This window comes from Equus przewalskii, chromosome 29 (assembly GCF_037783145.1).
Source record: "Equus przewalskii isolate Varuska chromosome 29, EquPr2, whole genome shotgun sequence".
Taxonomy (NCBI): domain Eukaryota; kingdom Metazoa; phylum Chordata; class Mammalia; order Perissodactyla; family Equidae; genus Equus; species Equus przewalskii.
Window position 1 is genome coordinate 21,952,149 of NC_091859.1, and position 13,064 is coordinate 21,965,212.

Sequence of the window (13,064 nt, forward strand, 5' to 3'; positions counted from 1 at the left end):
AAGTATAGAGTCAATTTAATTTGTAAATTATGTTCTTGTGGACTGGATGTTTTCCAGATAAATTTCATTATTTTGTTTTTTCTTACTTCTCTGATTAATATCAACAGATATCTTTCATTATTTCTTTATATCTTGCATAGCAAATGAATTAGTAAACTTCTAAAAAACTTAAATTAAGTTTGTTTGAGTTATAGTAAATTATTGGTATTTTGTTGATTCAGTCAAGCCAGTGTTCGTTGAGTGCCTATCAAGATCCGGGAACCATATTAGGCTTGGTTCAAATAAGACACAGCCTCTAGTTTTGAGCTTCTAGATAAGCAAGCCAACTATAACAGTCGTGGTTAATAAATGTAATACAAGTGGGCTCAGAGTGTTTGTTATGGGCACACAGAAGAGCAATATCTATATTAGACAGGAAAGTCAGGGATGGCTTCCTGGAACGGGTGATAGTTGACCAGGAAACTAGTGAATATTATCTTTATGAAGATTGAAAAGGAGGCCATCATTTTGGATAGAGAAAATGGCCTTTAGCAAGTTGGACGCATTGTATGGTGCCGTTTAGGAACTTCTGGAATTCTCTTGTGGCTGGAGTAAAGAGCACGTGCAGGGAATGACACAGATCAGCTAGAGAGGTGGATCCCAGTTAGATCTGGAAGGGCTAAGGGTTTATTTTATCCTGGAAGCTATTGAAAAACTTAGAAAGACACCTCTGACAGCAGTGTCAGAGGGCAGATGAGTTGGATCTAAGTTGTTTTTGCCTGATTATTAGGTAAAGAGGTCAAAATATTTTTTAAAAGATGCCGATAGTAGCACAAATAGCATGTTTACTTGAGTTTCAAAATAAGATTTAGTATCCTTAAGTCTAAAAACTCTTCTGTTTGAGGTTAAATTTTGATAAAGCCAAGTTCCTCTTGGCATGATTATATAGCCAATATTCATGTAACTGGCATATCTCCTTTTAAGTTACTAAGTAATTATAGAATAGAACTAAATGTTCTGGCCTAATATGACCTCTGATCTCCATCTAAAGCATTCAGATGTCACATAATATATACAGCTAAATAGATTTAATCAGATGCTGGTTAATTAGTTAATTAATTAATTTTTTGAGCACAGACTTCCCTCCAGCTTTAAGATATAATTGACATATAACATTGTATAAGTTTAAGATGTACAATGTGTCAATTTGATACACATATATTGTGAGATGGTTTAGCTAGTGTTAGCTAAAACCTTCATCACGTCACATTATTAACATTTTTTTTTTGTGATGAGAGCATTTAAAATCTACTCTTAGCAACTTTCAAGTGTATAACACAGTATTATTGACTGTAATCACTATGCTGCACATTAGATTCCCCAGAACTTACTCTTCTTGTAACTGGAAGTTTGTACCCTTTGACCAACGTTTCCCTATTTCCTCCACCCCCGGCCCCTGGTAAAACCGCCACTCTACTCTCGGTTTCTGTGAGTTTGGCTTTTTCAGATTCTACATATAAGTGAGATCCTACAGTATTTGTCTTTCTTTGTGTGACATTTCACTTAGCATAATGCCCTTGTAGGGAGGAAGACAATTCCTCTCCCCTCTAGGTCCTTCTGGCTGGTCTAAGAATTAAATTGGTGTGAGACAGAATAACGGGAGAAAATCAAACAAAACTTTATGATGTGGACACATGGGAGAAACCCGGGAAAGCTGAGTAACTCACCAGAATGGCTGAATCCTGCCATCTTAAATACCCTCTTTAGCTGAAGACAAAGGAGGGTATAGGGGTAGTGGTTTGGGACTTCAAAGGGGAGGAAGGCAATTCACACGGAGATGGAAAAGCAAATGTTTGGTAGACAGACCTTTGATAAGAATGGGCTTAGCTAGGACCCTCACAGTCTACCGATACCCAGAGTTATCTATGGTGATGGCTTGTTCTGGGGACAGGCCTTCTATCTTAAATTCTTTTAGGCAGTTAGGGGAAAGGTCAAAGTTTCTTTCAGAGTCTCTTGTCCTTAAAAATAATCAAGCCAAAGAGACACTTTTTGGGGTGGCCAATTCTGATCCCCCACACCCTAAGGTCCATCTATGTTATTGCAAATGGCAAGATTTCCCTCATTCTCATGGCTGAATAATATTCCATTGTATATTTATGCTACATCTTTTTTATGCATTCATCCATCGATGGGCACTTAGGTTGTTTCCGTATCTTGGCTATTGTGAATAATGCTGCATGAACATGGGAGTGCAGATAATCTCTTAGAGATCTTGTTTTCATTTCCTTTGGAGATTTACCCAAAAGTGGCATTGGTGGATCAAATGATAGTTCTATTTTTACTGTTTTGAGGAATTTCTATACTGCTTTCCACAGAACCAATTTGTATTCCCACCAACAGTGCACAGTGGTTCCCTTTTTTCCACATCCTCGCCAACACTTCTCTCTTGTCTTCTTGATGATAGCCATTCTAAGGTGTGAGGTGATATCTCATTATGGTTTTTATCTTCATTTCACTGATAATTAGTGATGTTGAGCATCTTTTCATGCACTTTTTAGCCATTTGTATGTCTTTTTTAGAAAATGTCTTTTCAATTCCTCTGCCGACTTTTTGTTTTTCAAAGATTGGTACCTGAGCTAACATCTGTTGCCAATCTTCTTTTGCTTTTTTTTCTTCTTCTCTCCAAAGCCCCCCAGTACATAGTTGTATATTCTAGTTGTAAGTCTTTCTGGTTGTGCTATGTGGGACGCCGCCTCAGCATGGCCTGATGAGTGGTCCCATGTCCACGCCCAGGATTGGAACCAGTGAAACCCCGGGCTGCTGAAACAGAACACGGAAACTTAACCACTTGGCCATGGGATTGGCCCCTCCTCTGCCCCTTTTTAAATGGGATTGTTCGTTTTTTTTTACTATTGAGTTGTATGAGTTCTTTTTCTTCTTGGTGTGGAAGATTGGCCCTGAACTATCATCTGTTTCCAGTCTTCCTCTTTTTGTTTGAGGAAGACTGTTGCTGAGCTAACATCTGTGCCAATCTTCCTCTATTTTCTATGTGGGGCACCACCACAGCATGGCTTGATGAGTGATGCATAGGTCTGTGAGCCCTGGGCTGCCACAGTGGAGCATGCAAACTTAACCACTGTGCCACCAGGCCAGCTTCTGTATGAGTTCTTTATAAGTTTTGGATATTAACTCCTTATTTGACATATGATTTGCAAATATTTTCTCCCATTCCATAGGTTGCCTTTTCATTTTGTTGATTGTTTCTTTTGCCATGCAGCTTTTACGTTTGATGTAGTTCCATTTATTAATTTTTTGTTGTTGTTGCTTGTGCTTTTGCTGTCAGATTCAAAAAACTGTTGCCAAGACCAATGTCAGGGACATTTTTCCTATGTTTTCTTCCAGGAGTTTTGCAGTTTCAGTTTTTATGTTTAAGTCTTTAATCTGTTTTGAGTTATTTTTTGTGAGTGACATAAGATAGGGGTCCAATTTCATTCTGCTGCATATGGATGTCCAGTTTTCCCAACACCATTTACTGAAAAGACTGTCTTTTCCCCATTTTGATATTCTTGTCTGTGTTGTCAAATATTAATTAAATGTGTATGAATGGGTTTATTTCTGGGCTCTTGATTCTGTTCTTTTGGTCTACGTGTCTGTTTTTCTGCCAGTACCAGACTGTTTTGATTACTATAGCTTTGTAGTATAGTTTGAAATAAGGAACTATGATGCCTCCAGCGTTGTTCTTTCTCAGACACTTTCGTCCATGAATGTCTGCTGAATTTTTGTTGTTTTAATGGGTGTGTGTCGGGGGGATGAAAACAAGGAACGTCTTATGCTGCCATCACCCTTCTGTCATGTTCTTCTTTAATCTAAAATAATTCCTTTAACTCTTTTTTCTTTTATGACATATTTTTGAAGATATGTTTCTAGAACATCTTAAATCTAAGTTTTCCTCGTAATTTTCTCATGGTTATATAGGTGATGCTGTGTACATCCCATTACATCACATTAGGCCGTGTGTATTATCCTTTTGTCCTACCATTGGTGAGGCAAAGTTTTAATATTTTGTTAAGGTGGTGTCTGCAGGTCTCTCCATTGTAGAGGTAACTTTCTCTCTTTATAGTGAAAAAATAATTGGTATTGTCAGGTGATGCTTTGAGGTGGAGTGAGTGTCTTATTCCCCAACAGATTTTCACCCAATGATTTTAACTTCTATTGATGATCCTTTTGGAATCAATTGTTACAGTGGTTGTATGTGGCAATTTTCTAATTGAACTATTCCTGCTGCATTTATTTGCTGACATCCTTTTTTAAAGAAGAGCTGTCCCTACATTGCCCCTTTTAATTTTTTGCGTTATACTAGGGACTGGATTTCTTTTTTATTATTTTTCTTTTTTAAAAAAATTTTCTTCTTTCTGGTGCTCAAAGTCATACATTTTGCCAGTGGGAAACCTCAAAGTGGATCCTGTGTTCTTTTGATATGTCTCCATTATTCTTTGAGCAATTTCTTGCTTTCGTACAAGAAAATGTTCTAGAGACTTACCTTATGCTTTTTCTACCCCAGATCTGGAATCAGTCATTTTTCTAAGGATCCCTGGTTCCTTGTGGTAGGAAATAGTATTTAGAAACCAAGATCTGCGAGCCAGGAGTGCTCATTGCTATTGGGATGTCAACTAGCTCCTTTGAGTTAATAGAGCTAACTATATATATATATATATACACACACACATATGAATATATATTATATATTATGTAATATAGAAATATGTAAAAATGAATCTAAATATAAAATGCATTTGTATATTTTTAAATATAAATATATTTATGTTTTTATATATTATATATAGTGATATAAATATTTTTATATAAAAATATATTTATGTAAAAAATATATATTTATATTGCAAGTTCTTTCTGATATCGCCAATTCAAAGTTCAACACTGTGCAACTCCAAAGTTCTACATTTCATTTTTGTATTTTCCATCTCCCACTTTGAGAACTCTGCTTCCCAACGATATCAATGTAACAACTCATTTGCTTTATCCTATCATATTAACAAAGTACTTTCAGAATTTTTAGACTAATACCACCATTAACAACAAACCTACTAAGTAAATTCAGAGTTTCTTTGCAGTTCATTTTGTCCTTAGAGTATATCACACATCAGAGAACTGTGTTCAAATTTACTTGAATTAATTCTATTTTTTGTATGGGTATGTTACCAATTTGATGTACGTTTAAGATCACTTGTTTGTATTTGCAGTCTGTGTAAAATTTCCTTTTTTTTCATTCTTTTATCCTTTTGCATTTTATTTTAAGCAGTTACATTGTTTCAAATACTGTTTCTCAAAAGACCTGCTTGGTGTGGGGCAAAGCAAATAATAATTAAAATATCTCTGTCATCATATATAAGTTGAAAAACTTGATAAAGTTTGATAATTGATAAATGAGGTCACTTAGAGTAATAACCTTGAGCATTCTTTGGTTTGAGAAGATTTGAATCAGAAATGTATTTCAAAATGTGTGTGGCATTTATGTGACAGCTTTTCTTTAAGAAAACTAGCCAGTGATTCTCACTCAGTAGCTGTATTCTCTTCTTTAGTGGAGAAGTAGCGTCTATTTACTTATAGATTTACTAAATAGTTCATTCTCTATTGTCATCCATAAATCTTTGACAGCCAAACGATCCTCTGAGTTTTTATCAAGATATTGATGGTAGACTTGAGCTCAAGTTTAAGTGGAACTAGTTATTCCTTTGCAATCTCTGGGTCTCCTTGATATTTTTCTCTGCTTCATTGAACTGCCATCCCAGCACAGATTATCACTTTGTTCTCCTGTCTTTCTTCACTCTTGTATGCTGCTGCCAGACTAATGTTCCCTAAATACTGCCTCTGTCATTCTTATTCAAGAACTTTACAATGGTTCCCTGTTGAGGACAATGGCATTAACTGTGACTCATCTGTGTTGGGCATTCAGAGTTTTCTTGCAATCTCATCCTTCTTATCTCTAATGATTATAATCATGAGAGCCATCACTTAATTAGCATTTACAATACCCCAGGTACTGAGAGAATGGTACATTATTGTCTGCTCTGTGTTGCTATCTCCATGCAGATAAATTCCCTTTCCTTCCCCATTAAAGAAACCTTATATCCTTTAATGATCATATGCTGGCATCTTTTCATCAATCAGTCACCATCCCATGGTGACTCTTGTGCATTAGCACAAATAATTAAACCTCAATAAAACAGATTTATTGTAGGGTTACTAGAGGTATCCTCACATACCTCCAAGGACAGAAACAAAATATTGCCAGATCTCTTGAGGACCAGAACTGAAAAATCAAGAATCAGTGCAATATTCTCCATCTCCCTGGGCCAGCATACCTTTATCCTTTTCTCCCTCATCTAGCTGCCTCTGTTTCCTGGACCACCGTGATGGTCAGTCCCAATTGTACACCAGGGTCTCTCACTGTTTACAATCAACTGGCAATAATCTGTGTATTAGTTGCAAATCTTGAGAGAGGCTCTGAGTCTATCAGCCATAGCTAGAGGAGGGGAAGGTCTTCACCTTGTACCCAGAGCACTTGCACGGACACTGGATGAAGCAGGTTTTAAAACTTTATGTGTAGGGAAAGTGAATGAAAGTAGGTTGGATCCTATTTATCACCATTCAAGATGATTTTACTTAAGATGAAATACAAAATCAAATATTTTTATAATTTGAAAATTCTTATGTCCTTAGGTATACTGTGGCAAATGTAAGAGAATTTGACAATAAAACTGCACTATAGTAGATTTGTATGAATTTTTATCTATTAATAAAAAAAGAATATGATAGAAGAAGCACTAATTTTACAAATAGATTGTTACTCTTTAATGTTTAGAAAAGGTTTCCTTTCTTGGACACAAACCTAATTTTAATGACAGTCTCCTCCTCCTCCTCTCTCTCTTCCTCCCCCACCCCTGCCTCCTCCTCCTCCTCTCTCTCTTCCTCCCCCACCCCTGCCTCCTCCTCCTCCTCTCTCTCTTCCTCCCCCACCCCTGCCTCCTCCTTCTCCTCTCTCTCTTCCTCCCCCCACCCTTGCCTCCTCCTCCTCCTCTCTCTCTTCCTGCCCCCACCCTTGCCTCCTCCTCCTCCTCTCTCTCTTCCTCCCCCCACCCCTGCCTCCTCCTCCTCCTCTCTCTCTTCCTCCCCCCACCCCTGCCTCCTCCTCCTCCTCTCTCTCTTCCTCCCCCACCCCTGCCTCCTCCTCCTCCTCCTCCTTCTTCTTCTTCAGTTTTGCAGACTCCAACTGATAGCAAAAATATATCTACCAAAGGTCCAGAGAAGATAAAACAATCTAGAAGCATGGATTGTTTTACAGGTAATTAAAATTGGGATAACCTGTCTTTCCAAGAATTTTTAAAGAGAGTTTTTATGTTGCCCTTTTGGTAAAATGTTTGTTTGCTTTTTCAGAGTTAAGTATAATGAATAAAATAAGGAAGAATAAGCTATCCAAAGCGATTTACTTGATGCAGAAAGCTCTTCTAATGTTTGAGAAAGATGCAACCTCTACATCTTTACCTACCTTTTTGATGGTAACAACATATCATTCTTTCTTTTAGTCCTGACATACAGCCTTTGTTAAAGTGAATGATTTATTTCCCTTCGCTAAATATAATGTGTAACCCTTAAGATTAGACTATGAACTTTTAGTTTCACCATATCTAATCCTGTCTTTGAGCAGTGGAACAGTTCTGAGCAGGGGAACTGATCTATATCTCCAGTCCTGACCTCTTCTGAAATGAGAGATCCTGTTTTGTAGAGACAACTTACTTGGGAAGCCAAATAAAATCAGAAGGATTCAAAATGTGGGAAACTATAGAATTTCAGTGACACTGTGCCAGCATAATGCATTTCTTACTACGGAATTAAAATACTTAAAGCCCATTGGCTAAAGTACCTTCTCTCAGATGGATGTTGCTAATTTATGGACCAATTACCTTGTTGTCTCACTCTGGCCTGGAAATTGTAGTCTTCTTGCTGATTCATTATATGTTGATTTAAGACCATTTAAAATTATGAGGTCTTTTTTATTTTTGCCCCTACGTGTCAGCCACAAAAATTTGATTGTATTGGCTGAGTGAATGGCACGTGATGGGGTAGAGACTAATGCTACAAGTAGCTTGGCTGATAGGGAAAAGAAATAAGTAGGTCAAAGCTGGGGGGAAGATAGAGAGTTTAAGAGAGAAAATGTAGCCTGTTCCTATGTTGAGGATGAAGAGCCAGAAAACAAGGAGAAATTGAAGATATGAGAGAGAGAAAGAGAGAGTTTAATACATGGAGTGGAGTCATGTAGAAGAAGGAAGGCGATGAGATTGAAACAGATAAAGGGATTCATCTTCAACAGAGGTGAAGCTGCAGGGCAGACACCTCATCCTCTGATGAAGAAGGGAAGGAGGAGTGGACAGAAGTAGATTTAAGTAAGCCTGTCAGTGTGGAGGCAGAGAGTTGAGTTGATGCCTTTGTATCTTAATCATCTGATAAAGTAGGAGGCACAGATATCTGCCGGTGATGGAGGGTGAGGGTGTAGTAGTTGGACTGAGGAGAGAGAAGATGATTGGAGAGTGGAGACGAATGGATGAGGGAGGTGACTCCAAGTTAAGGACTGGCTAGCATTGTGAAGTTCTGGCTGAGGTTGAAGACCATGAATTTTTAGGGGGCTCCATCTGTATGGTGGTATGACATTATCCTGGTGTGGTATTCTTAGTAGATGTGACAGCAGAGATTTGTATGGGGCTGGATTTTTAACAATGAATGTATAGGTTAAAAGTTTGTCATAAAAAATGGGTGCATATTGAGGAGGAAAGGAAGTGACACCATCAAGGCATTTAAAGACTTGGTGGCTATGGAGATATCAAGAGACTGGACATCTCTGTGAGCTCAGTGACCAGAAAATCAGAGTCTGAGAGAGCTAGAAGGATAGGCATCTGAGGTCAGAAAGTAAAATATTGGAATTTAAGATTTTTGATATGTAGCACTTCCTGGTTGTCTGTCCATCACTTCATTCATTCAACAAATGTTTTTGAGCACCCATGATCCATTCAGCAAATATTTATTGCAAGTTGACTATGTGCCTGGTATTATGTTGAGTACAGGGGATAAAAACAAACAAAAATCGTTTATATATTCAACAAATATTGATGAATTGCCTTCTCTTTGTGGTCCCTGCCTTCAAGATAAATCCAGTCTATGGGAACATAGACAAGTAAGTGGGTAATTATGGGTCAGTGTCATGGGTGTTTTAATTGCAAGAGTGCCAGAAGAATTCAGCAGTGGAATACCTAACCCAATAGTGGGGAATGTTTAAGGAAATATCCAGAAAAAGTGACATGAAGTTGAATACTGAAAGACAGGCAGGAGTAGCCAGAGAAAGAGGAAGTTAAAGGTTGGAAAGGACATTCCAGGCAGAGAGAACAGCATGTGCAAAGGTCCTGAGGCTGGAAAGGTCATAGAATACTTAGTATTCTATAGTCCTGGAGGTCATTCTGTGTGACAGAAGCTTAGATGCAATAGCAAAGAGGAGAGGAGGGTGTCAGGAGAGAGTGGATGAGCCCAGAGAGAAAGTAGAGTCTAGTTCATAGGAAGTCTAAGGATTTTGGATGGACAGATGCTATCAATGTTCAAGTGAGGAAGTCTGTCCTGGGAGTATTAGGGAAGATCCTTATTATATTTGAATTTCCAGCATTTAACTGAAGGAGTTTGATGGTGGTGTTGGGTAGTCTCAGCAGACAAGACTAGGTGGTGTCTGATCTTTGTTGGAAGACTCGTCGGGTGTGTTCAGATCCATTTTCTCAGCAGATTCTTCTGTGGCCACGTGCTACTGTCCAGTGCTTGGAGGACATAGTACTTCAGGCCTGTTTCTATGGCAAACAAAGCTTATCTTTCCTTTAGAACTGTTTCTCTCAGGATTGATCTCCTGGCCTCTCAGAGCCTGGAGAGAGTAAAACCGCCGGAATTTTCTCTTTCGTTTTCTTATGACTCAATCTTGTCTTTATATTGTCATAATATGCCTGTTCCCCTGTTATGTCTCTATCTTCCTACCATGAGAAGGGGGACCCCGCTGGAGATGTGGGAAGGCTGAAGTTTTCATCTTCTCCTCTTTGTGTATCTTTTCCTTTTATTTCTTAAGTGAAACTATTTTAACTTAGGAAAAATTATAAGTATAATGTCCTCTTAGGACAGACTCGTGAGATGAATTTAGAGGCTCTACTTTTTATGAGGGGTCCTCCTGAAGGATTTTCACCAACTAGAAACATGTTGAATATTTGTTTCGAAGTCTTGAAATCTACTACGGCCACCTCTGCTCTCAGTGGTAGTTTTTTATCCAAGTGTTAAGGCTTAATGATCAGTCCTCAGAGGAGTCTCGTAAACAGCGATGTTATGGCTCAAATAATTGCCAAACTTTCTTCCCTTAAAGAAGATAAATAAATTTCTTTCCCTTGGCAATCATTTTCTACTGGGGTGTATTACAGAATGTTTTACATTATCATGATCTTGTAATAAAATTATCCCCAAATCAGTAAGTGATGAGTCTCTTGATACCACAGAAAGGATTGAAAAGCCTGGGTCTTTTCAGAACTCTTAAATAATTCATACCCTGTTCTAGTTTTGCAAAAGTTTCCTGACCTTGTGGAGCTGGATCATCTCATCAGATGTCTGTTTTATCCAAAATCAATTAAGAGTGGACCAAATTGTTGCCACGATTGAGGGACAAACTTTTGAAAATAACCTATTAGGTTTCCAAATGAGACATCTGGCTTTTTTCTTGATTATGAGGATTTCTTTTTCCTGTTTTCCTATCTTGGTTATTTGACTTCTAGAAGTCCATATTGACTTTTTGCACGTTCTATCACAGATTTTCTTTAATGGATTGCACCTTGAGCCAATCTGAGACGTCCCTGATCTTCTAATTCTGATCAAATAGAGCAGTCATCATGTGGCTTATGATCACAGCTCTTAGTCCACTTCAGAGTTTACCGGTCAAACACTCAGCATCTTTGCAGATGGGATTGCTCATAGGGAAGAGGCAGCAATAACCCCAAGTGTTATGGATTACAAGGGCAGGGTACTATACTGTTCTTTTCTGTCCAGCATCGGTTTCCCCTTTCAAACATCACCTGTTGAGGAATTTCTTCTTCCCCACCAGAGATAATCAGGTGGGACTCTTCAGGGCCTTTCTTCTCTGCTAGCCAAGAGGAGGACTAGTGATGCAAGCTAGTCCAATTGGTTGCTCGCTCCTTGGAATCTGAATCTTGAGCAGATAAAAAAGACTAAAACTAGTTGGCATTCATTCATTTATCCCAGTGCCTGTGTCCTGATCTGATGATTAGAGTTGTGTTCTGTAGACTGTCCTACCTCTCTGGACCTGCTCTGGTCAAGCCTGGTTTTCCTATTGCTTCTGTTGCAAAGAACCCCAACTGATGCATTTAGTTTTCTTGTATTAGTATTTGTTGAAACTTAAACAAATCGGTAGTTGAGATGATCTCAGCAGTTCCAAATTCCAGTAATAGTGCTTCAACTCTAAGCATAGGAGCATTATGGGTTAGCGGATTATTTTTTATAATTGACACAGAATCTAATTTTATGGTCCTATTTTGGAGCTAGAACTAATGGAGGCCACTGGAAGTTCTGATGACTCCTAGCTTTAATATCTCCTGAATTTACATCTTGCTGTCCCCTGAATAGCACTCTGTTAACTGTATTAGCAGTAATTGGATTACTGAGTGTAATTATTTTTCCCATTTTATACATTTTAGTCAAGTGAAGTGTATTTGCTTTTTTGGGGAAGATTATATGCGAACTAATTTTTTTCAGAGATTTTCTTAGCTCTGTTTAGTTGTTCCACGTTGAAGTCTTCCTCATAAAGAGCCAGCCCTTTCTGATTCTTTCCCCTCCCATGACGTCATGTTTTGACCCAGAGACTTCAAACTACTGGCAGCAGATTTTAGCATAGTTACATTTTCGGTTTTTTCCTTTTAAACATTCTAAGGGTATTGCATGGGAAACTTCATCTAGGTTGCCTTTCTAAGCTTCTTTTAACTTAGCTTTGTGTTAAGACGTTATAGCATGGTGGTTAGGAGTATAAAGGTCTTGAATCAGAGTTTGATTCTGTCACTGACTAGCTACGTGACCTAGGTCAGGTTACTCATGCTCTTTTAAGTTTGAATGTCTTCATCTGTAAAATGCAGGATCTTGGAAGACTCAATGAAATGACTCATATGAAATGCTTAGGGCTTGGCACAGAGTAAGCAGTCAATACATGTTAGCCATTATTATTGTTATTATTATTACTATTCCTACTCTATTTTCCACTTTAAGCACTCTGGAACGTTCTGTTTTGTCATATCAGAACCATCTTTTGTTGCTTTAGGTCTATTTTTCTCTATCAAAATACACATTTCTATCTGTGTTTTCTCTTAGATTGATCTTATAAATTGTATATTTTATTGTCAGCAATATTCCTCCCCAGGATTCTTGGATATGACTTAATCTACTTTTCGTCTTCTTCTGAAATATGCATAACAGTGTTGAGAACCCAGAACATACCTCAAGGACGTCTACTAGATGAGTAGTAAATACGGTGCTTCATCATTCCAGTCTTATGACAGTTGTTTACATCTGTCCTAATCATGCCCTTCTAGATTGCGTTACGTCTTTCCGTAAGTGTTTTGCTGCACTGTGGGTGTTCGGCCATCATCAAATGTATTTAACGTCAATCTGTCCTCATAAGCACGGAGTAACTTCTGAAAAGAGGCGGGTCTCAGTTTCTCTAATGGAAACTACAGAAAGAGAGATTTACATTCGGAGAATAGAACTTTGGACTTCAGTACTGTTGTTTTTTGGCACGTTGCAGCACAAACCACCATTGAAGGAACACTCAGAACTTTCCTCCCTTGTGAATTGGTGTAGAAGCCCCTTCCATTGAGATTCCTTGGCTGATTCTTTCCATGTGATAGATAAAGTCTCTTTTCTTCTTTCAAGGTTAGTGAGCCCTTCTAATTTGCCAGGCGTTGTGCGAGGCAGTGGAAGAAGGTAAGATGTAG

The 13,064-nt window shown here is 38.2% G+C and overlaps 1 protein-coding gene across 12 annotated transcripts in view; it reads left to right on the forward strand.

The window, feature by feature from the left end:
* Positions 1–13,064, forward strand: part of CFAP54 (cilia and flagella associated protein 54) — a 301,390-nt gene that overhangs the window by 55,101 nt on the left and 233,225 nt on the right. For all 12 annotated transcript variants that reach the window (XR_011534742.1, XM_008516610.2, XM_070600221.1 and 9 more), the window contains 2 exons: positions 7,256–7,342; positions 7,435–7,556. Coding sequence is in view for 11 of the 12 variants with exons in the window: in XM_008516610.2 (XP_008514832.2) it covers positions 7,256–7,342; positions 7,435–7,556 (209 nt within the window). In the remaining variant the exon portion in view is untranslated. The remainder of the gene's footprint in view (positions 1–7,255; positions 7,343–7,434; positions 7,557–13,064) is intronic.